The 26641-nt window shown below is 37.4% G+C and overlaps 1 protein-coding gene across 3 annotated transcripts in view; it reads right to left on the reverse strand.

Annotated features, from left to right (window-relative positions):
* Nucleotides 1–26641, reverse strand: part of RABGAP1L (RAB GTPase activating protein 1 like) — a 776623-nt gene that overhangs the window by 277041 nt on the left and 472941 nt on the right. For all 3 annotated transcript variants that reach the window (XM_059146060.1, XM_059146061.1, XM_059146062.1), the window contains exon 15: nt 9509–9583. In XM_059146060.1, the coding sequence (XP_059002043.1) occupies nt 9509–9583 (75 nt within the window). The remainder of the gene's footprint in view (nt 1–9508; nt 9584–26641) is intronic.

The following is a 26641-nucleotide window of genomic DNA, read 5'->3' on the forward strand; positions in this document are numbered from 1 at the left end:
TGAATTTTACACATTCATATGTTAATGTTAATGAGCATCCTTTTAATTCTGCTTGATGTACACTCTTTAGCATTTATTGTAAGGGAGATCTACTGATGATGAACACCCTCAGCTTTTGTTTGCTTGGGAAAGTGTTTATTTCTCTTTCATTTTTGAAGGTTATCTTTGCTAGGTATAATATTCTTTATCTTTCAATACATTCTTTGAATATGTCACCCCACCCTTTCTAGCCTACAGTGTTTTGGTTGGAAAATTGAATAGTCACATGGAGAGTTCCCTTGTATGTGATAAGCCGCTTTCTTCTTGCTGCTCTCAAAATTCTCTTTGATTTTTGACAGCTTAATTATAATGAGTCTTGGTGTAACCCTGTTCAGATTCTAACCATCTAAACTGTAGTATGTATATATTTTCTCATGTGATGGTGTCCCATAAGTCCTGTAGGATTTCTTCACTCTTTTTCATTTTCTTTTTGCTCCTCTGACTTGAGTTTCAAATGACCTATCTTCTAGTCCACTAATTCCTTTTTATGTTTGGTTGAGTCTTTTATATCTTTCTATTAAAGTCTTCAGTTCAGTCATTGTATTCTTGACTCTAGCATCTGCTTTTTGATGGTTTCTTTGTTGATGTCGTTTTGTTTTCCTAATTTTATTTAGTGATCTGTGTGTTCTTGTAGATTACAGAACTTCTTTAAAGGAATTATTCTGAATTCTGAATTCTTTGTCAGGCAGTTCACAGATTTCTGTCTCCTTAGAGTTAGTTATCTGAGCTTTATTAGTTTCCTTTGTGGTATCACTTTACCTGATTCTTCATGGTCCTTGATTCCTTGCATTTTTATCTGCATACTTGAGTAAGTGATCTCCTCTTTCACACATTACAGTTTGCTCTGGCATAAAAAGATCTTCACAAGTTAGCTCAGCTTAGGGTATTTGATGGACCAGTTGGCAGTATTCACGGGCAAGCAGAGTGTAGTTGAGTGTTCATGCTCTAAGGCCAGGGGAATGGTATTGACTGGGCTACACAGTTGGGCGAGCCTACTGGACTATGCTCAACATTCAAGTAGGACCAGTGGGTGGGCTCTCTGACTACGTGGGGCTGCTGATCAAGCTCCACTGTCAAGTGGGGCCATTAGCTGGGCTCTGCAATCATTTTCAAATGAACAAGGTCAGAGGCTACCTTCCTTGGCAGGACAGTGCAACAAGTTAGACTCCACAATTAGGCAGGGTTATGGGTTGGGCTCTGAAATAGCTCCTAGTCAAGTGAGGTCTCAGGTTGTGCCAGACCAGATAGTGCCATGGGCTGGATTTTGTGTTCAGGTGGGACCTAAGCATGTATCCCAAAGTTAGGCAGGGCCACAAGCTTGGCTTCACAATCAGGTAAGCTATTGGCTGTGCTCTGATATTGGCCAAGGTAACTGGTTGGGCTTTCTGGTCAGAAAGTCTCAAGCTATATCCCACAGCTGAGTGAGGCTAGAGACTGTTCTGTGGTCAGGTGGAATTACTATTCAGGCTTCTTGATTAGGTGAGGCTGCAGACTATGTTCAGGAATTTGGTAGGAGCATAGCCTGAGCTCTGGGCAAGACTTCAGGCTGGGCACTCTGGTTTGGTGGTACTATAGGCTAGGCTTTGAGGCTGCTTAGGGTCACTGTCATTAAAGGCCAGAGGCTATGTTCAACAGTTGGGCAGAGCTCCTGGCTTGGGTCTCTGCTGAGTGGGGCTATAGGATGGGGTCTGTAGTAGCTCAGATTCTCTCACCAGGCTTCCTATAGCGTCAGGACTGAAGGTTAAGCTCAGCAACTAGGTGAGGCCATGAATTCGCTTCCCTGCTGAGCAGGGTAGTAGAAAAGGTTCCACAGTTGGTCTGGCCCATTGACTAGGGATCCAAATCAGGCAGAACTGCCAACCAATACATTGTTTAAAAAAAAATATTAAGATGTTGCAACACAGTGGATCTCTAATACTGAATATCCATCTTTGTTGTGTATAAGAGCTTTGTTATAGAATCAGTGTTATTTTATTGGGGAAAGGAGGAGGTAAATATTAAAATCTTATAATTTAAGGTATAAAAATATTATCCATCATTCTATGAAATACAAAACTAAATACCTGCTTCATACGCATAATCTGAGAATCAATCATGATGTAATCATTGTTCGGTAACAAACATTGATAAGGATCTGCCATCTGTACTAACACTAAATAGAGACAGTCTTCAAGCTTCCCTGTTTCTTTCTGAAATGAACACTAAGACAAAGCCAGTCTAAGTACTTCAAAGTCTTTAAGGCTCATCTGATGTAACGCATCAAAGTGTATTTCAAAGTAAAATTACATGTTGATAATATAAAATAATCTTGTTTGGATAAAACTAATTTTTTTTTTGTTCTGCATGAATGTGTTTCACATGCTTTTGTAATAAATCTATGTTTTTCCATGAAGGTAATCTTTCATTTTCTTTTTTTTTTTTTTAAAGATTTTATTTATTTATTTTGACAGAGAGAAATCACAAGTAGATGGAGAGGCAGGCAGAGAGAGAGAGAGGGAAGCAGGCTCTCCGCTGAGCAGAGAGCCTGATGCGGGACTGGATACCAGGACTCTGAGATCATGACCCGAGCCGAAGGCAGCGGCTTAACCCACTGAGCCACCCAGGCGCCCCAATCTTTCACTTTCTTCAACAAAGGTAAATGTTAGTGAGAACTTTAAAAACCATGAGTGTTCACTTTCTATTTACAATATGAAAAGCGAATAAAATGAAAACATCTACCTTTCATTTTCCTTTAAAATCAAATAATACTGAAATACATTTAAATTGAATGTCTATTTATAAGCCATAAAACATACTGTATAATATACAGGTTTGCTGTATGTAATCAATCTAAGCTAGTGGGTCAAAGGTCCAAAGGAAAAGGCTGGGCAAATAATTAAGCCAATTCTAGAACAAATAGCAGCAAACACCATTTTTAGAGGCATTCATTCTTAACCCCATTTGATCCTCATAAAAATTCTGTTAAGTAGATATTATTTTTACATTTTCATATTAACTGGTGAAGTTCAGAGAAGTTAAGTGATTTTCCAATAACTACATATTTATTAAGCCTGGATTTAATTCCATGATTGCATTGTTTTGTGCCAGATACAAAATAAGTCCTTTTAGATTCATAAGATAATATAAAGTATTCAATATTCACAAAAATCCTAGAAAAATAATAATATTATCTCCATTTAATAAACGAAGAAACTGAAGCTCAAAGAGTTTAGGAAACTTGCTGAAGATCATAGAACTTGAAAGGTATTAACTGCCATTCAAATTCATAGTTGTGTTTTTATTATCTGTGAAGGAGTTAAGCTTTGGAATGGCAGAGAAACAAGATAGTAGTTAATGGGAAGATCAAGAAAGTTTTTGTTTTTGTTTCTGTTTTTTTTTTTAAGAAAGTGAGAGAGAGTATGTGTGCTTGCATTCGCATGGGAAGGGGAGGGGCAGAGGGAGAGAGAGAATGTTAAGCAGGTTCCATACCCAGCATGGAGCCTGACAAGGGGCTTGACCTCACAACACTAAAATCATGACCTGAGCTGAAATCAAGAGTGGGACACTTGGGCGCCTGGGTGGCTCAGTGGGTTAAGCCTCTGCCTTTGGCCCAGGTCATGATCCCAGGGTCCTGGGATCGAGCCCCACATCGGGCTCTCTCCTTGGCGGGGAGCCTGCTTCTCCCTCTCTCTCTGCCTGCCTCTCTGCCTACTTGTGACCTCTCTGTCTCTCTCTCTGTCAAATAAACAAATAAAATCTTTAAAAAAAAAAAAAAAAAAGAGTGGGACACTTAACCAACTAAGCTACCTAGGTGCCCCCCAAGAGAGTATTTTTTTAAATTTTTTAAATTTATTTTCAGCGTGATAGTATTCATTGTTTTTGCACCACACTCAGTGCTCCATCCAATCCGTGCCCTCTCTAATACCCACCACCTGGTACCCCAACCTCCCACCCCCCCGCCACTTCAAACTCTCAGACTGTTTTTCAGAGTCCATAGTCTCTCATGGTTCACCTCCCCTTCCAATTTACCCCAACTCCCTTCTCCTCTCTAACTCCCCCTGTCCTCCATGCTATTTGTTATGCTCCACAAATAAGTGAAACCATATGATAATTGACTCTCTCTGCTTGACTTATTTCACTCAGAATAATCTCTTCCAGTCCCGTCCATGTTGCTACAAAAGTTGGGTATTCATCCTTTCTGATGGAGGCATAATACTCCATAGTGTATATGGACCAAATCTTCCTTATCCATTCGTCCGTTGAAGGGCATCTTGTTTCTTTCCACAGTTTGGCAACCGTGGCCAAGAGAGTATTTTTTAAAGGTAAAATATCTTGTGTGTATTTACTCATAGGGCAATACTGAGAAATGACTCAAAAGCTCTCATACAAGAATTAACTTAGAACAGGAACATTTCTTGCAGTTTAAGGAAAATGATTTGGGAGTATAGAGGGACTTATTCAAAATACACTAAAACTCTTATAGCAAAGATATCACTAGTGGATGATGTGATGTATCTGTGTAGCATCCTATCTTGCTCTCATCTAGAATCAAATTACCTTTTCCCTGTAGGCAGAAGCTGATCCAGTTCAGTATCAGCAACAAGAAGGATTCAAGACCTGGGCCAGGCCAATCAGAATATCATACTGTCCTGGCCTCAGTAACTGACATAAACATAAATGTAAACATACAAAGACACTAAGAAGTTAAGATCTCTATTGTACCTTGGATTCTGTGGAAATCTTTTAGGAAAACTAAGAAGTAGCTCTGCTTCTCATTTCCTAAGTCCATTCGTGAAATCCTGCCTTAACCCTAACCTTTTTGGGGGATTGCAGTAAAAGATTTGTAATTTGTAATTTGTAAACTTTATTTCATTCTTAAATGCAACCCACAAAGATGCATAGAAGTTAAATGTATACTTTAATAAGTTACTTGATCATGAAGTAAAACCAAATAATTATAAAGACAAGTGCAGCTACCACCCAGGTTGAGAAACAGAATACTTGGGGCACCTGGGTGGCTCAGTGGGTTAAGCGTCTGCCTTCGGCTTGGGTCATGATCTCAGGTCCTGGGATCAAGCCCCACATTGGGCTCTCAGCTTGGTGGAGAGCCTGCTTCCCCTCCTCTCTCTGCCTTCTGCTCTGCCTACTTGTGATCTCTCTCTCTCTGTCAAATAAATAAATAAATAAAATCTTAAAAAAAGAAAGAAAGAAAGAAAGAAACAGAATACTTTCAATACTCTTAAAGATCCTGGTATGTCCCACCCCAATCAGTCAAGAAATCACTATCCTATCAATAATCGCTTCGTTGGTGTTATTTATACTTTCCATCTAGGTAGCATCCTAAAAATAGAATTTAGTTTTGTCTGCTATTGAACTTTACATGAAATGGAATCATACCAAATGATACCAAGTATACTTTGTTTTCTAACTAAACAATTTATGTTTGTATGATTCATTCACATTAACTTACATTGTGTAAAACATTCGTTTCATTGATATAGTGTTCTAGTATTAAATATATTACAATTTTTCCACTTTAATGTCTAATTACAATTATAGTATTAAACATTCTAATTGTGGACATTTGAGTTGTTTGTTATAAACACTGATCCTGGGACAATTCTAATACACAATTTTGGTATACATGTGTAAAGATTTGACCAAGATGCGTATCTAGGAGTGGAATTGCTAGGTATGCATTTCTTTGTCAGATAAAGCCTTTGGTTTCCAAAGGAACTGTGCCTAGTCATAGTGTTTTTACAAAATTCAATAATTTTAAACATTCTGGACTATCCCAAAATAATCCTTTCTACAGCTAAAAAGCTCCCATACATGCCCATAGTAGTTAGTATACATTCAGTAATTTAACCTTAAAAAAGAACATGATTTTCTGAAGGTGAAGAAAAGTATATGTCACATAAAATAATTTAAAACTACTTGATAGTATGTTAGCAAAATATATTGGGTTAAAAATTATTTAAAATATTTTATATGATTTTTAGAATAAATGAAATATATAAAAGGACATTATTTATTATATTTCCAAATAAGCAATAATTAATACTACAGTGATGATATTACTTATCTGTGCTATAACATTCTTGACCAACTATAAAGGATAAATTTCTTGTAATTCTATCAATAGTTATAATAGCATCTACTGTGATAATTCTTCTATGGCTTAAAATACATGTTACAAAGCTATTATCAAAGCATCAGGAAGTTTCCAAGCACCAAGAGAAGCTAATTATTATACACCAAGAGTAGTTATATTATAACTACTTAGACAATGGAAAATGTTAAAAATTCTAAACTTTTGTTTTTTGAATACTTTCACTTTTGATCTTCCTTTCCTCTTAGGCGTGAATGTGAAATATAAATGACCATGAGAGAAGAAAAGACAGCATCCCCAAAAGAATCAGGTTCTGACAATGATTAATATGGAGCTGCCAAATGATGTCTGGCAGCAGAAAGCAGCAAGAAGTAACTGCTTATGTAACTGATGAAAAATTAGTAACACACTAATAACGTATCTCCCTAGAACCTGAGATAGTGTATTTGATGAATTATTTAAGCTAGACTGTATTCTTCTACCTGTTTAAACCACAGAGGCAAAAATAGAAAAAAGACTAAATTACAGTTACTTTTTCTCATTTGAGTTAGTTAATGGATGGGTTGGTCAGTTAATGGAATATGCTAATTAAAAGAATTATTGCATATACTCTCAATTAAAAATTACAACAATGTTTTTCATTAATGCTATGATGAATATTAGTGAAACTCCTGAAAGGTTCTGAAGGCATTTCTAGATTTCCAGTTATTTTTATAAACCATGGCAACAACTGCATAATTCTATTATTGTAGAAAGTGTGCAAAACTGGACTATATTTCTATCCGTCTTGTGACATAGTTTGAAAGCAGGTTTAAAGTGCTGATTTGGCATGTGACCCTTATCATATGAGGGTAGATAATGTAGAAAAAAAAAATCCTAGGTATTTGAGTTTTCTAGTTATCTGGATCACTTACTCTTTTGTTGTGGGAGGTATTTCCCAATAAATATGAACTCATACTTAACTAACCCTCTATTAAATCCGAGGACAGATATCCCAGGGAGATGTCCTTCTCACTGAAGTTTAACCAATCTATTGTAATGTGTTTAACAGGGCTTCAGGTCTAAAATGTTAAATAAACTGATATACGGGGCGCCTGGGTGGCTCAGTGGGTTAAGCCACTGCCTTCGGCTCAGGTCGTGATCTCAGGGTCCTGGGATCGAGTCCCGCATTGGGCTCTCTGCTCAGCAGGGGGCCTGCTTCCTCCTCTCTCTCTCTGCCTACTTGTAATCTCTCTCTGTCAAATAAATAAATAAAATCTTAAAAAAAAAACCTGATATACGCAAAGATTACTTTGTAGAAGATGAAATTTCACCACCCATGGCTTTAACTTCGACTCTCAACAGAGTGATTAGAGGAAAGAGGATTCTGAACCTTGCTGAACACACGCATGTCCTGCGTGCAGTCTCCAGGCCCCTGTGTAAGAGAGCTGACTATGTCAGACACTCGGTGGCTTTAGTAGCAGAACAAGGGCTCTGGGAATTTGTGACCATAAAGTGCTTGATTATCGCAGGGAATACCAAGAAGATGGGCCATGGAGATGTCAAAGAAAGAAGGCTAAGAGGAAAAGACCAAGAAGACCATAAAGAGATGACAATGCAAAGGAAGAAGAAATCAAAGTTAAATAAAGTGATTTATCACAACATAACCATTGTATATCATTATTATCATCAGAATCAAGTTCAGAATTAGCACTGTGAATCTACTGTAATCACTCTTCATTTCCAGAATGTAAACTTAAAAGAAATGCTTTTGCTTTAAACTTGTTAGACTTCTTTGCTGAGTTTGACAGCAGACATGGCTTCTACCCTACTGAAAATCTGAAATTTGCCTAGAATTCCTATTCCTTATCAGCCCTTAAATATATGGAATTCCTGGGCTCTGGAATTCTATTTTTCTTAGATGATCCGATCTACTCTTGTGATTTCAATTGTGATTTCTTCCTCATCATCAGTCTCCAGTGTCTACCTTGTTGGTGGACAGCTTTATTCAGAAGTCCCCCAAAATATCCCAAGCTCAAAGAATTTAAAACAAAATTCATCATCAACTCCTACTAATCATTTTTCTCCATTCAATTTCAATGGATGTATTTTCTATCTCAGCTAAAAATACCATCAGTCAAAGAAAAAAAAAAATACCACAAGTCATCCAGTCACCAAAGCTAGAAAATCAGACATATGACTTTTGACTCTTCCTTTGTCAATCCTTCCATAAAACTTAACAATTTTGTATCCTGTATGTTTCTTAATTAAGCTTCTTTCTCTCTGGGTCTCAACATTTCTCATTTAAATTGCTATTTCCTAACTGGTCTCTCTGCTGCTGCTTGTCCCCTTTAATTTCACCGTCCCCAAGGGTAAAAGAAGAATTTATCTGAAATGAACATCTAACTATCCTTCCCTTGCTTCAAACTGATTAATGGCTCCTCACTCGCTTTAGAATAAAGCCCACGTTTCTTGACATGATTACAGAGTCTTTATGGTTCGGTCCCTGCCCATCTGACCATTTTTATCTCAGACCTGTCTTTGTATGCATTTCCTATAGTAGCTGAGAAGAAACTGTAATTTCATATTGTTCCCTTTATATACTGTGACCTTCTGTGTTTCCATATATTTGCTCACTTGTTCCTCTTCTTCAGCCATCTCTGTTCCCTCCCTTTCCCAACCTCAATCATTTCTGTCTGGGCAAGGATACCATCTCCTCCAGAGAGTCTTTCCTGAAAGTCCTGGCAGAGCTGGGTTGGATAATTCTTCTCTCTGTACTCTTACTCTGTGTATTGCTTTTACTTAGCATGCTATAAGTTCTTCTTTAGTGAAAATCAGAAAAATCAATAAAAACATGGAAAAAGAACAAAAATAATAAGTATGTGCCTACAGTACTTGTGCTCTATCCTGAACCAGAGGGCCTTTGATAACACAAATGATAAATTATTCATATTTGCAATCCCACTTCCTAGCCAAGCACTGACAGGCTGATGATCAATAAATGTTCTGTTAAATGAAGGTGACTGAGATGCAAAAGAGTATACAAAAATAAATTGTAGAAAAGATAAGACTTCCTTGCCATATTCCTTCACAATGGCTCTAGTCCAGCTTATATCTGAGCAGCTACATTAACTTCTTTTATTCTAGAGGGTTCTCATTAAAAATAACTCCAAATAACCAATGCATCCCCTTCTTGTCAGCATTATTAATTCAATTGAGAAACTGTCCTGTACCTGACATCAGATCTTTTACTTTATCACCAAAGGTACATTTTTAAAAAGAGGTGCCATGTGTAATCTCCATCAGATAAATGGAAAATAGGACAGAAGAACAAAACCAAGTAGAAAATAAAATAAACTTGGCAGCACCATGCCATTTATCACATGGAAAATTACTCACATGCAGGAGCAATACAGCAGCCAGAAAAGACTGTCCTTGACAGTACCCGATGTCTTCATCATAGACAGAGTAGGCCTAGAGAAAAGACGAAGAGAAAAAAGTACTATACACATTCACAGATTTTAACATAAGTTAACATTGACCCTGGGCTGTCCACCACATTTTCACTGGTACTTCAACTTAAATGTGTGAGTCATTAGCACAGTGGGATCCCCCAAAGATGATGTACAGTTCCTAAAGTAATTCTAGATGTGCCATTATCCCCAGGTTCATCTTTAGAATCTGGAAAAAAGAGATGCTCACAGCACCTAATTTTGAAAGCTCCATTATGGTTTGTAGTCAGGCAAATGACACCCTGGGAGGCTGAAGCAAAGAGTGGAAGAGGGCAAGAAGGTTCTAGAGTTGATGTGGGAGTTTTGATGCAAAGACAAACATCCCAGTTGTGCTGAGTCCTGGACATGTATCCCATTACATGGGTCCCATCTACGTGTTATGCTTCATTTCAGTGAGGGGTTTTCCATTTAATGTGCTTAATAAAATGCACTATGATTTTGTGAGTATAAAAGCTGTCTCTGGCAGGGCGGGGGGTACTTGGGGGGAAGGGAGGGAGAAATAAAACAAGATGAGACCGGGGAGGGAGACAAACCATAAGAGATGCTTAGTCTCAGGAAACAAACTGAGGGCTGACTGTCTGACTTCTCCTCAGGTCATGATCTCGGGGTCCTGGGATTCAGCCCTGCATCGGACTCCCTGCTCATCGGAGAATCTTCTACCCCCTCTCCCTTTCTCTCTGCCCATCCCCCTACTCAAGTTTGCTCTTGCGTGTACTCTCTCTCTCAAATAAATAAGACTTTATTTAAAAATAAAGTAAAATAAGTCAAAAACAGTGTTCTAGCAAGTTCTTTCCCTCGGAGTTTTCCAAGCACTATTTGGCTTTCATCTAAGCCTTCTCTAATTGAGGTGAACTGAATCCTTTCCCTCTACTCAAAACTTGCCCCTCTTTGCACCAAACCTCTCCCCAAATCCTTACTTTAATTGCATCTCTGGCCAGATGCCTGCTCAGTCTAACTTTTAAAAAACATCTGGGTACCACTTCTGTGATGGAGGAGTAGCTCCTACTGGGCCAATCTTCCCTCTGGCAATAAATTTAAACTATATCTGCACAAATACATACAGCAGTTAACCTGAAGACATTGATGACCTAAATGAAAGCAGTCAGAACCTGGAGGGGAGAACAGACTCAGAAGAGGGGATTGACAGTGGTAAAATTTCCATTCTGTACGGTTTTTGTGAAGATCAGGCACCAGTGATACCACACTGGATGGCTAAAACTTGGATGTGAAATTGCAGTCTTATTGGCTTGAAGAATCAGAGAACAGATTAGGAGAACAACTAGAAAGGAAAGTGGATATTCTGGAAAAAGGAGTAACAGAAGAGAAGCCTTTACTATACTTCCTGTAAAATTATAATACTCAAGACAGTAAAAAATGGATACAAGGGCAGACAAAAAAATTAGTAAACAGTAAAAAGTCTAGAACTATAAGCACACTGACAAAGTCATCTGATTTCAACAAAGTTACCAAGATAATACAATGAAGAAAATAAAATTGATTATATATGTAAACATGTAAGTATATGAAAATTGTTTCAATGAATGTACTCAAAAAGTTGGATATCCATAATGGGAAAATAAATGATTCTTGACACCTATCTTACTTCATACACAAGAATTAATTTCAGACTTATCACAGTTCCAAACATAAAACTCAAACTATGAGGCTATTCAATGAAAAGAGTATCTTTGTAACTTAGTGAAGGCAAGGGTTTCACAGGACATAGAAGCACTAACTACAAAAGAATAAACTGGTACAAATACATTATCAAATTTAAAAAACCTCCAGTAAGGAAAAGACACTGTTAAAAAAAATAAATAGGTGAACTACAGACTGGGAAAATATTTGCAAACATATCTGGAAAAACTCTTGCATCATGTACATAAGGACTCCTACAACTCAATGTCAAACCCCAAATTTAAAAACAAAGATTTGAAGAGACACTTCACAGAGGGTTATCTATGAATGGCCAGTAAGAAAATGGCCAAGTGTTCAACGTTATTGGTCAATAAATTAGAGCCACAGTGAGATATTACTACATGGCCACCAGAAACTAAAATTAAAAACACTGATACACCAAATGCTAGTATCCTTGGAGTCACAAACATTGTTGGCAGGAGTATAAAACAGTGAAACTACTTTGTAAAAATGTTTGACAGTTTTCTAGAAAACTAAACATACACCTACCCTATGACTCAGCAATTCCATATTTATGCATTCACCCAAGAGAAATGAACGCAAATAATACAAGAAAGACTGATACAGGGCTAAGACATATTTCTAGCAACTTTATTTATAATAGCCCCAAACTGTAAGCAGCCTCAGATACCCCTTATTGGGAAAGTGTATTCATACAACGAAGCACTCCTCATCAGCAGAAAGTAATGAACCACGTACACCTGCAATACGGAACAATCTCAGACTGTTATGCTGTGTGAACTACATCTTATATGAAAATGATTCTCCTCTCTTGGTCCACTAATATAAATTTCTATAAGTCAAAGCGATATAGGGTGAAAAAAAAAAATCAAAACACCTGGTAGTGGGTATTAAGGAGGGCACATTTTGCATGGAGCACTGGGTGTGGTGCATAAACAATGAATCTTGGAACACTGAAAAAAAATTAAATTGAAAAAAATCAAAATGAAGATTGCTTCTGGGGGAAGGTCAGGGATTAACTGTGAAGACACGAGGGAACTTCTATGTCTTGGATTCCACAAATATATGCACTTGTCAAAATTAATGAAATGGCACCCCTAATACTTGTGTACTTCATTGGGAGTAAATTGTACCTACAAAATAAAACTGTTAGCAAATACTGAGCTCTAGCTAATAATACATATGTTGTACTATCAGGCATAAGACACAAAGCATAAAAAGCAATTCTGAAAAGCCTTAAAATATTAAAATGGATTAACTGAATAGAAAGGTAGATGGAATGACAGATAAATGGCAAAGAAAATGTAACAAAATATTACCTATAGAACCTCGGTGGTGGGTTGATGGATGTTGCCTGTACAGTTCTTTGCACTTTTCTATATATTTGAAAATTTTGTAACAGTTTTGGGGAAAAAAAAATCTGGGGCTGCACTCTGTCTCTTGTCTCTGTTCTGAACTATAGACTACTTTTCTGGCTGGGTTCCCAAGAGTACTTCATATTTTCATTCAGCAAGTCAGTATCAACTGAGCATCTATTATGTAATCAAACACCGCATTTAGTGAGGTGGATCCGGTGATGGGAAGACATTGTCCGTGGGCCTCAGCTCAGAGTCTTGTAGAAGAATGTGGCATGTGCAGTGAAAAAGGGCACAGTAAGAGAAGGGCTGACAGATGGAAGCTCAGAGGGAAAGGGTGAGGAAATGTCTAGTGTAAGAAGGAGAGTTAAAGGCAAGGGAGATATCACAGACAAGGTGATGTTTTCTTAATCTTAAAAAAAAAAAAAAAAAAAAAAAAAAGGATGGGACTAAAATTGCTTCAGACTTGGCCTCACATTCTTGAAGGAAGGATATGGAGATTCTTTAGGCATGCTGCAGGGGAAAGGCGTGTACAAAGGCCTGCCCTCTTTATTATGTGTCAGACGCTGCGCTAAATGCTCTTATATGTTCTCAACCCTCACAAAGTTTATGAGGCTTAGAGAGGGTAGTTAATCTGGGCAAAGACACAAAGCCAGAGCTAGGATTTGAACCCAAGTGCGTTTAAATACAGATTTACCCTTTAAATACAGATGATGTACCCTTAATGCCTGTATTATATCACTGCTATAGACTGTGTTCCTCCTTAAATTCATATGTGGAAACCTAATCCAAAATGTGATGGTACTGGGGACATGGGGCCATCAGGGGGTGACTAGGTCAGGAGGACAGAGCTCTTATGAATGGGATTAGCATCCTTGTAAAAGAGATCCCAGATGTGAGACAGAAAACCATCAAAATCCTAGAGAAGAACTTAGGCAGAAACCTCTTTGACCTCAGCTGCAGCAACTTCTTGCTAAACACGGCACCACAGGCAAAGGAAACAAAAGCAAAAACGAGCTACTGGGACTTCATCAAGATAAAAAGCTTCCATACAGTTAAGGAAACAATAAACAAAACTAAAAGGCAGCCTAGGGAATGGGAGAAGATATTTGCAAATGACACATCTGACAAAGGGCTAGTATCCAAAATCTACAAAGAACTTATCAAACTCAACACCCACAAAACAAATAACTAAATAGACACTCTTCTAAAGAAGACATCCAGATGCTAACAAACACATGAAAAGATGCTCAACATCACTGATCATCAGGGAAATACAAACCATGATGAGGTACCACCTCACACCTATCAGAATACTAAAATTAACAATACAAGAAACAACAGATGTTGGCCAGGATGCAGAGTAATAGTAACCCTCCTGTACTGCTGGAATGCAAATTGGTGCAGCCAACCTGGAGAAGAGTATGGAGGTTCCTCAAAAAGTTAAAAATAGAACTATCCCACAATCTAGCGATTGCACTATTAGGTATTTATCAAAGGATACAAACATACAGATTCAAAGGGATACATGTACCCTAATTTTTATAGAAGCACTATCAACAATAGCCTAACTATGGAGAGAGCCCAAATGTCTACTGACTGATGAATGGATAAAGAAGATGGGCTATATATACTTAATGGAATATACTCAGCCATCAAAAAATGGACTCTTGTCATTTACAGTGTGGATGGAGCTAGAGTATATTGTGCTAAGCAAAATTAAGTCAGTCAGAGAAAGACAAATACCATAAGATTTCATTCCTATGTGGAATTTATGGGAAGGGGTTAAAGGAAAAAGGGAGAGAAACAAGCCATAAGAGACTCTTAATGATATAGAACAAATCGAGGGTTGATGGAAGGAGGAGGGTGGGGGATGGGCTAGGAGGATGATAGGTATTAAGGAGGGCACTTGTCATGATGAGCCCTGGGTACTGTATGTAAGTGATGAATCACTGAATTCTACTCCAGAAACCAATATTCTAATGTATGTTAACAACCTTAAATTTAAATTAAAAAGAGAGAGATAGAGAGAGAGAGAGATCTCAGAGTGTTCCCTTGCCTCTTCTGGCACATGAGGACAAGGCATTTTATGGCCATCTATGAAACAGGAAGCGAGCCCACACCACACACTGAATCTGCCAGCACTTTGACCTTGAACTTCTCAGCCTCAAGAACTATGAGGAACAAACTGTTTAAGCTACCCAATGAATGCTGTTTTTGATATAGCAGCCTGAAGAGACCAAGACAATCACTTAGATTCACTCTGTGCAGAATTATTCTTCCTAGACATTTATGTGTTTGGGTCCATAGAAGATGAGAGGGCCTATCTTTTGACTTGCCACAAGGCTCAATAGATATGAGGGATAAGACTCCACAGTCACAAGATAAAGGACAATTCTTAATAACAATGCTTAATCTTTTTTTTTTTTTTTTTTTTTTTTTTTTTTTTTTAAGATTTTATTTATTTATTTGACAGAGAGAGTTCACAGTAGACAGATAGGCAGGCAGAGAGAGAGAGAGGGAAGCAGGCTCCCTGCTGAGCAGAGATCCCGATGCGGGACTCGATCCCAGGATACTGAGATCATGACCTGAGCCGAAGGCAGCGGCTTAACCCACTGAGCCACCCAGGCGCCCCGACAATGCTTAATCTTTTTAAATCCAGGACTTCTGGGTTTAGGGAAGGGGAACTTTCCTTTATGTGATATATTTGCTAACATGCTAACTGCAAGATAAAAGATATAAAGATATAAAAGATATAAAAAAAGACATTTGTAAGGTTTAATCTAGTTGGTGCTAACATTCACATATTAATTTAAGTTCTTCTTTATCAAATAAATATGGAAAACACTTGATTTTCTTTAAGCGAGCCACTGTTATCCCTTGATGGGATGCTAACTTTGAAAATAAGTTTCCATGGGGTTGTGAGACTTTCTTTACGAACCCAATACACACAACAGCCACTATTGCTCTTGGATTATCTTAAGATCATTAGGAAAATTTTTTAGTGTTACAAATAAATTATGTCTAACGATCGATCTCAATCTCTTCTCCCAAAACACGTAAACCTTTACTAGGTTGATGTGGGAAACACACAATCATATTTCTATTTTGTCCCAGGAATGGACAACATAAAGTACTATTTCATCAGACAAGCACACTTACAGGTAAAGAGGAAGGAAGCTCAGAATCACAGGAAAAACAAAAAAGAAATCAGATGTTCTCTAAAAAGAGAGAAAGGCTGCTATATGGGCATACAAGAAAGGATCAAACTTCTAAAACAGACCCCCATTTAGCTCCTGGCACTGCTAAAGCAACTGATATATTTGCTGATTTACTGGCTTCTGATAGACAAGCTGTTTCATCCATTACCTACAATGAGCTTCTGCCAACATGAGATCTAAACAAACAAACAAATCAGCCCTTGGATTATTCTTGGCACCAACAGCCCTTAAATGAGTGTGTCAGGGAAACAATCAAGTATAAAATATGCAGAAATAAATTTATTTACAAACTAAAAAGAGGTCTGTTCTCATGTAATCTAAGAGATAAAAAGAGATACCAAGGAAAGACTATTTTTAAGTAATGCCACAATAAGCTAAATAAAAAGAGAGCACAGAGTTACAAGAATCTTAAGACATGTGGTAGTCTAAGGGCACCTGGGTGGCTCAGTGGGTTAAGCCGCTGCCTTTGGCTCAGGTCATGATCTCAGGGTCCTGGGATCGAGTCCTGCATCGGGCTCTCTGCTCAGCAGGGGGCCTGCTTCCCTTCCTCTTTCTCTGCCTGCCTCTCTGCCTACTTGTGATCTCTCTCTGTCAAATAAATAAATAAAATCTTTAAAAAAAAAAAAAGAAAAAAAGACATGTGGTAGTCTAAAAGAAATTAGGGTAACATTTAAGGCAAAGATTACTCAATATAGTACTTAAGAATACAAGTGGCTTTTCAAAGAATCATTTAGCATTAATTTCTCTGTTAAAAAGCCACTGACATTTATTTATTAATAACTGCTACTCACTGTTCCATGTATTTATATATATTAATTTATATTTAATATATGTATATAATAGAACTTTCCAAGGTAAATACTATTAATATATCCATTTTATAAAAGAAGAAACTGAGGCACAAAGAAGTTAAACAACTTGCCCAAGTTCACCAAGTTAGTAAGCTCCAGGACAGAATTCAAACTCAGGCAGCCCAGCTCTAGGGCTCAAGGTCTTAACTACTATTACTCTATAAACTCTGGATATTAGTGATTGTTGACATATATATATATGGCAGAGTTCAGGTGAGTAACCATAAACTTAATGATAAAACATAAATTTTTCTTTTTGTGCTGTATTGAATTCATATTTCTAAACTAATCGGGGAGATGGCTTTATTTAAAGAAAGTAGAACGATAATCACAAAATTTAGAACAGTGGCTGACTCTCGTGGAGGAAGACTGAATCCAAGAACAACATCGGTAAGTATTCAAAGATACTGGTAATATTATATTTCCTAAATTGTTGGTGTAAGGATGTTATCTCTATTATTGATTTTTAAAAATTATAAATACAAATTGTTTTCTCATTTGAATGTATATTTCATAATTTTTCAAATTTAACTAAAACTTTTTGAAAATTACTTATTAGTAACTTCCCATAGAATGGTTGTTATAAGACTTCAATTTGGGTCACATCTCTAGAATATAGATTATGAAAGTCACACAGATCAAGGCTTCGCTGGAGTTTTGTAAGGGCCTATTTAGCCAGAGCGATTCCACCTTGTTGAACAGTGATTTTGTTGTTTATGCAGTAAAACTTGAACTGACCCTACACCCCACTCCCCCCACCCACCGAGGGAACTTACTTAAAGGCAAGTCTGGGAAACCAGTTCCAGGTCACAAAGCCCCAATACAAGGGCGGGTCAGGCCAGGTGAAGACATCCAATCAGTGGGGCGCACATACTGTCTCCCTAGCTACCAAGAAGTATGGGCCCCGCCTTTTGGGGACCAATTCTGACCAAGGTGATAGGCTAGTTCAAATATCTTCTATAGGCTAAATTATAATTCAATTGGTCACTTATGTGTGACCTAGCATGACTGTGCAGCTTTCTCTGTGTGTTACAATCTCATTGGCCACCTGTGTGTGGCCAGGCCCAACCACATGGCCTTTGCCCTTAAAAGCTAGTCTGTAAGACAGAGAGGAGTCACCTCTTTGTAAGAGACAGCCCTGACCGGCCGGTTTGATTCTCGATGCTTGGTGTGAAATAAAGCTTTGCTTGACCTTCGCTTTGAATCAGTCTCACTCCTTTGATCACAGACCCATTATTGGGGGACCTAACGGTTTAATGCAGGTGATTAAAATAGTGAAGTAGATAACCAATGAAATACTGTTTTTTTGAGAAAATTGTACATACATACAGTAGTTTCTCATTCCTTACAGTGGCTATGCTCTGGAAGGTTGCCATAACAATGAATTAGCAGATACTGAATCTCTGCACTAAGGGGATAGAGAGGGTTAGACTTCTGGGAGCCACTGGTCACAAAATTTTGGGCAACTGATCAACTATAACCTTGTTTTATGTGTGTTTCTTTTTAAGGAGACCAAATTAGCCTCTAAACTATAAAATTAGCCCCTAACTATAGGGCCCAGGACAGCAACTTGTTAACAGTAAAGTACTGTAAAATCATTGTTAAAAAATTTACTTAAAGATTTTCTAATGTAGATCTGAATGCCAGGATCCTTTATAATGCAGTAGTACATGTGAAATACTGACTGAAATGAGTTTAGGAAATGGCTGGAGGAGAGGAACTGGTTATAGCAAGTATAGACAGATCTTTTGAGGACCTCTGTGATAAAGGAAGAGTGATTATCTTCATCTATAACATAATGGTGATAATAAAAACCACCATATAAACTTACTTGAGGATTAAACACAGTGCCTAGGTACATAGTGGAGTGCTAAATAATAGTATCAATGATGGGCTGATGTCAAGGACTACAATGTCCTTCTTCCAACTATCCCATCTGAGCCACCATCAGGATAAGCATGGAGCTCTCTGGATGAGGTCTCACTCACCACTAAAATGCTTATGGATTCTTGAGTTCACTGACTTAAGAATGACTGGGTTTCAAGGCGCCTGGGTGGCTCAGTGGGTTAAGCCTCTGTCTTCGCTCAGGTCATGATCCCAGGGTCCTGAGATGGAGCCCCGCATTGGGCTCTCTGCTCAGCAGGGAGCCTGCTTCCTCCTCTCTTTCTGCCTGCCTCTCTGCCTACTTGTGATCGCTGTCTGTTAAATAATATCTTGGAAAAAAAAAAAAAAAGAGAATGACTGGGTTTCCACAGATGCCCTCAGAAAACCTCCCCCACTAATTTATTTAGAGATATAATTTAAACCTTTTAAAATAGTCTTTGAAGGCCACATATTCCACTGTAAATCTAAGACATCTTTACAAACTCTGATAAGTAGAACCCAAGAAGGACAAAATGAATGATAAAATTCATCATTAAAGAGTAATTAAACTTCCCACTCCCTTCCTGAAGCCATCAGGCAAAGCAAGATGAACGTGACTTAGAGGGGTGGTCTGGCCATGAGGTATCATACTCTAACCAGATGTGGGGAAGTGGATGTGGGGAAGTGGATGGCCAAGAATGAGGTATCAGTGGAGTGACATACATGGGATGCTAGAGCCTGACCTCTGCAAGGAGGCCATCTGTGCAAGAGAACAGAGGCAACAACTATGGGAAGCTGGGTACAGGGATATTGATCAAATGGATAATGGGAGCTAAATTTTTCTTAGAGAAAAACCTAGTTAGAGAAACAAGTTAACAAATAGAGGAAAAAGAACAACAGAATTTCCTCATGTTTAATTAAAAATGAGAGGATTTCTATAAATCCAATGTTTTCAGCATATATAAAAAGATATAAAAACAAATATGGGCAGTGACAACAGCAAGAAAGGCAGAGTAAGGATCTCCCAAAATGTGCTCGTCTGTAATAGCAGGAAAACAAATCACAAAAATTAATACAATCAGTTTCTTCAGTGCTCTGGGAATTGACCTAAGTTTTGCAGCAGTCCAAGGAACATTTATTATAGAAAAACAACCGAGTATCTGTAAGAGCAGGAAAATCTGTGGCATTTTCAACTTCTCATAATTCTATCCCTTTCTCTGCATCTCCAGGATGACCTTGAAAACTAACATCTTGCATTTGCAGTGAAAACAAGCAGCCTGGCAACAATAAGAAGCAGCAAAACGGGCTAGAGCTCCTTCAAAGAATCATGTGCAGAGAATAACCATTATTTGACCCATATGGTGGATCCCCAAAGTCTTTTTATAGGGGTATTTGTCAAAAACAAATAACAAGCAATTGTTTAATTTTATGACTGCCTTGAGATGGTAGATAAAAATGGAGCAGACAATAGACTTAGAAAAAGGTTTAAAAGGAAAAGCGAACAATGAGATATCCACAAGGGCTTTGAAAAACTCAGATATATTTCTGAGAATCTAGAGGGCCATACCCATGTGTAAGGCTGTACAGATGCCCAAGGCCTGGGGTAAGCTCAGAAAAAGCCTAAGTAGGCTCTAAGCTCTCATTTCTGGCTGACATTGAGGCTCTGTATAAGACAGGAAGTGAAGGTAAGATACAGTTGTCATCTGGTTGGCTGAGTAATGAAAGTGTGCCCCAAAACATACACAGGGCCCCTTGGTAAACAGTGGGAAAGTTACTGGTTCTAGGAAATTTAACTAAATCTCTGTCCAATCATCAGATAACCACCAACTGGAGACTTCAGTGGCCACATATGACAATACAGATTTTATATAATTAGTTCACAAAAGTCATCAACCAAACTACTACAATAAAATAACAAAACTTGGCAAAACCACAGAAACAGAAAGTGGATTAATGATTGCCAAGGGCTGGAAAATAGAGGTGCTAGAAAATGACTTCTAATGGATATAGGATATAGGGTTTCTTTTTTAAAGTGGAAGAATGTTCTAGAATTAAACAGTGATGATGGTTGTACCACTTCATAGATATACTAAAAACTACTAAAAGTATACTTATTTAAAGGGATCCATTTCATGGTATGTGAATTATATCTCATTAAAAAATATGGAAGGGCAAACTGGGTTGCTCAGTTGGTAAAGCGTCCAACTCCTGATTTTGGCTCAGGTCCTGATCTCAGGATTCTTAGTTTGGGGCCCATATTGGGCTCTGCAGGGAGTCCTGCTGGAGATTTTCTCTCCCTCTGCCCCTCCCCCTGCTCACCTGCTCACTCTCTAATCTTTAAAAAAATTTAAAAATATGAAATAAAATGTATGTTTGTATGCATACACACATATATTTATACATATACGTTCACGTGTGTGTGTATACATATATATATTTATTTATATATATATATTTATATTTATATATATTATTTATATATAAATAATTAGCTCTGTCCACTGAGATCACTTGGAGTAATGATATCCTAAAAGGAATGAACGTACTTAGCATACAGATATTGATTTTTCTCCATTTTTAACTAAAGAAAGTAGGGCTCTTTAGAGAAATAGCTAATTCTAGTTCTGGGGCAAAGAAATAAGCCTGGAACATCTTTTGAGCCAGAAAGAAAGGCAGTGCTCAGAGAATGATAGGGTATGCCAAAAGATCAGCTTGAAGGCCTCTCAGTGTCCAATTGGGAACAATCTGAGAACCAAAAGGAAAATTATAGTAAGAGAGTAAATACACTGAATAAAATGAGAATTCATGAGTCCATTTGAATATGATTTAATACACACACACAAACACACACACGCACACACGCACATCCACACACACACATAAATGGAAAGATGAAGAAGGTATATATATATACATATATATATATATATATTTTAAGATTTTATTTATTTATTTGACAGAGAGAGATCACGAGGCAGGCAGAGAGAGAGAGAGAGGAGGAAGCAGGCTCCCTGCTGAGCAGAGAGCCCGATGTGGGACTCGCTCGATCCCAGGACCCTGAGATCATGACCTGAGCCGAAGGCAGCAGCTTAACCCACTGGGCCACCCAGGCGCCCAGGTATATATATTTTTAAAAGATTTTATTTCTTTATATGAAAGAACGAAAGCATGAGCAGGGGGAGGGACAAAGGGAGAGGGAGAAGCAGAATCCCCACTGAGCAGGGAGCCTGACCTGGGGCTTGATCCCAGGGTCCTGGGACTATGACCTGAGATGAAGGTAGATACTTAACTGACGGAGCCACCCTAGTACCCCAAGGAAGGTATAATTTCTAGTTACAAATTATCTCACACAATATACTTCTTAATTACGAAGGGGAAAAGAGAAACTTCACAGTGGAGAAACCTGGTAAACAATACCTTATTTATGTGATCAAAGTGATCATCATTAATAATGGGAAAAACTGCAGCTGTGTGCTACCTGAGAGGAGGAGATAAGAGATCATTCTTTTTGTGTTACTCTTGCCAAAAATGTATTACCTGAATCCAAACATGAGGAAAGATCAGACAAACCCAAATTGAAGGACATTCCAAAAAGTGATTAGGTTGTCATCTTCAAAAGCACCAAGGTCAAGAAAGTGAAGGAAAGAGTGAGAAACTATTGCAGATTAAAGGAAATCAAGGAGACACGTCCACTAAATGCAATGTGTGATTCTGAGCTAGGTCCTTTTTCTATAAAAGACATTATGTGGACAACTAGTGACCCCCGAATGGAGGCTAAGGCTTGGGTAGTAGCAATACATCAATGCTACTTTTTGATTTGGGAGTTTTATCACAGTTATGCAAGGGAATATTCCTTCTTGTTAGAAAACAACCTAAAGTATTTGGGGATGCGACACCATGTTGGCAAATAACTCTCAAATAGTACAGGAGAACAAAATTATGTACCTGCAATTTCCCTGTAAGTCCGACAGTCTTTAAAAAATACATAGAAATATGGAAATATACATACACACATATATAAATAAATTTGACAGAATAATTTCATCTATTGATTCTAATAATAAAAAATTGGGACTTAAAAAAAGCTATTAAGTGTGTCCTATATGCTGGCAAAAAGAAAAGTATTAACATAAGCCCTAAAATAGATTCCCTGATATGAAATAATCTAAACTCTGGGTGACTATAAACATAGAAAGCTAGATATACTCACAAATATTCACTCACAAAGCAATTTTCTTAAAACATAGCTGGCAAAATTCCTGGATGTAAGTTTCCTTTTATATAACATTCGGGAAAAAAGGCCCTTGGCAACAATTTAAAAGTGAACTGATATACTCGTTGTTTAAAAAAAAAAAAAGGAAATAACTAGACTATCCTATCCTTAAAAAAAGAAAAAAATATATCCCTATCATAAGTAAACTGTGATTATAGGAAATCACCCAGAATGTTTAGTTTACATCCTTGGACTTTTGATTAAAAAAAAAAGTACAAAAAGGACATTAAGAAGGAACTCTACAAAATGAAATAAAGCAACATCTTGCTCTTTATTTTTATTTATTTATTTTTTAAATTTTATTTATTTGACAGAGAGATCACAAGTAGTCAGAGAGGCAGGCAGAGAGAGAGAGAGAGAAACAGGCTCCCCGCTAAGCAGAGAGCCCGATGCGGGGCTCGATCCCAGGACCCTGGGATCATGACCTGAGCCGAAGGCAGAGGCTTTAACCCACTGAGCCACCCAGGCGCCCCCTGCTCTTTATTTTTTAATTTTTATTATTTTTTAAAATTTATTTGACAGACAGAGATCACAAGCAGGCAGAGAGGCAGGCAGAGAGAGGGGGAAGCAGGCTACCCGCTGAGCAGAGAGCCCGACGTGGGCTTGATCCCAGGACCCTGGGATCATGACCTGAGCTGAAGACAGAGGCTTTAACCCACTGAGCCTCCTAGGCACCCTAACATCCTGCTCTTTAAAGAGATTAGGTTGAATAATTTTACAAATAAAATTATTTTCTAGAAGAAAAAATTATAGAAATAGAGAGCTCCTTTAGAGTTTATATACATTTTCACCTAAAATATCAGTATGGTGACCATGAAAATGTACCTCTTAGCTCTCTAACCACAGAAAACATAATGAACCTAAAGGTCCCAACTGTTAACTTCTGAAATCCATCTCTACATTTGCACCAAGGTCACACTTCCAAGGGTGATACTCCAAGGCAACGACTGAGCACAACAAAATATTAAGGAAGGCCAGCTTCTAAAAGAAATGTGAACTCACCTTTGGCTAATGACTCCCCTTAGTCTTGCCAAACTTTCCTTAGAATTGCACTACTGTCTAAGACACTTCTACCTAATCTTCCTTCCTTTCTTCTTCCCTTGGGGTCAGACTAACACTGTAGTCCCAAGGCTTTCCCAGCTTGTTCTCCACCTTCTCTTATCAGCATCTCCCCCACCACATTGCTTACACATTTAATACTGTTTTGATGATAGGCTTTGTAGAGGACCTGGGATAACAGTTTCATCAAGTCAAAGCCATAGAGTTAATTATATTACATCATGTAGCCAGTACTGCACTCTGTTCTCTAAAACAAAGAAAAAGAAAATGTCAGAGAGCACCTTATCCCCCAAAGACTGAAAAAACTGGAAGAAAAGATTTCAGTGAAATTAACCAGATTATGTTCAGACATAATCCATAATATAATTATCTAAACTCTATAGAGTATTTTTAATCTATAAATCACTGTGGGTAGAAGTGGGAGGACAAGCTTCACAAGGGAAGTGGGCTAGTAAGATTTGGACAGATGGGAAGGAGGAGGAAAGCAATTCAGATTCACACCCTTCCTTGGTCTTTAAAAGATGCAGGAAAAGGTCTGGTTAAGGAGGAGGCTTCGAAGTTGTAAAGATATTGCCAACTGAATAACAATTAGTAAACAGGAAATAAGTCCCCATAATCCTATAACTAATCCATTCAGGAATAACTGTGCCTTTATCGTTTGAGATATTTAAGCCATTTGAATCTACTACAGAAATAGATCTCTATTTTGAGAAAAATCATAAATTCAGGACACCATGAGTAGCATTTTATTTGAAGACTCCTTGTGTTATATCTTCACAGGTTAGTTTTGTTTTTAGTTTTCTATTTAAAAAGTAATCTTACTTTTCTTCTTTTCTCAAAGAGTAATGTTGTTTTTGAAAAACACTGGCTATAAGCAAATCTTTAGGATATATACCAATCCCTGTATTCTAATTTTACACATTTTTATCATCCTCATAATCCCAACCATTCTATTCTTTATTCTAGTAATGGTGTGATGGCTTCAATTAGCCTTTCAGTTGAAAGACTACAGGTTCCACAGAAACTACAAAGCTATTTCACAAAAGCTCTTATGGGACCAGCACATAAAGAAATTTTTAAAATCTCTTCAGACACTTTCAAGAGCATTACAAATCACTCGTTCTCTTTCCAGGACTCCAACTTCACAAACCTGACCTTTTCATTGTTACAGTTTCAGAAGAAAATTTCATATTTAAAATAACATCATATCTTCTCAGTTGAGCTCTGACTCATAGAAAAGTCCATCCTATTAATATGTATATTAAAAAGGACCAAAAAGTAAAAAATAAAATCTCAAAATAGTCCCTCATGTATGACTTAGTGATACCAACAAACATAAAAAAATCTTTTTTGAAATGTTAAAAGCAAAAGCTAAGCATGAAGTTAACCCCTGCATACACGTACACAGACACACACAGTGAAGCTTTTCAACTTCTTTTATACATGAATATATGTACAAGCATGCTTTCACTGTTCTGAATGGCTATAAACATAACTGTCCTTGGCAATGAAGCAGAATTAGACAATTTGCCTAAAATAAAAAACGGAAAATGAGTGGTTTAAGGTCAGGGAAACTAAAGATTAAATTGACCAGTATGCTAATTTCGTATTCTCTCTCCCCCACTGTAAACAAGAAGATCAGGGAAAATCTCCTCTCCCCTCCAGATAATCTGAAATTATTAACCAACAACTTGTCTAATGTAAAGCTTGAAGGAAATGTTGTAACAATTTGATCTCTCATATTTTCTCAGAAGAGCAGAACAGTATTTCATAGAAGAGAAAATTTTGGAAACAGTAGTCTGCAAGAATAGTAAAAACTAAGCAGAGATTTTAGTGGTACACAGTAAGTAAGGTGTGGAGCCCACCAAAGATGAAGATCTCTAAAAAATAACTCAGGCTTTTAGCTGAAATGCTGGAAGGATCTCACCCATGAAGCAAAAAATAGTCAACACTGGACCAAAGGGATCCACTATATATATATATGTATGTATGTATGTGTATATATATGTATACACACACACACACACACACATAGATATATATGTTCTTACCAGAAGAACACTAAATCTGCTTGAGTAAAATCATTCAAAGTCTTTATATAATTTTTCATACACAAGATCCATATTTCCATTAAAAATGATCAATCATGAAAGAAAATATGAGAAAATAGAAGTCAAGAGACAATAAGAATACATGAACAGGTGAAGAGATATTAGACTTTATCAGACTTGGACTTTAGAATAGATACAGTTAATCTATTCAAGAAATAGGAAAAAATTTCATGAGGGAACTGGAATTTATTTTTAAGAAGGATTAAATAAAAATTGTAGAATGAAAAACAAATTAATTAAGATGGCAATAGACTGGTGAGAAGATTAGTAAAAACAATATCCAGATGAAGACCAAAAGAAGGATGGAGACATATAAAATAGAATAAGAGACATAAGTGACATCATAAAATATAAATACTTGGATATCCAGAATAAAGGAGCAGAGCAAAATGGTACCGGGAGAAATATTGTCTGAGCATTTTCTAAAAGTGACAAACTATGTCAAGCTACAGATTCAATAACAAACTCCAAGCAGTACATATATAAAGAACTAGGGCACATTATAGAAGATCTGTTGAAACACCAAAAATAAATTAAAAAAAATTTTTTTTAGAGCAGAGAGAAAAGATGCATTACATTTAAAGAAACCATAAAATTGACAGCTATCTTTCAACAGATACGATGGAAT

Source organism: Mustela lutreola, chromosome 14, assembly GCF_030435805.1.
Source record: "Mustela lutreola isolate mMusLut2 chromosome 14, mMusLut2.pri, whole genome shotgun sequence".
Lineage (NCBI taxonomy): Eukaryota > Metazoa > Chordata > Mammalia > Carnivora > Mustelidae > Mustela > Mustela lutreola.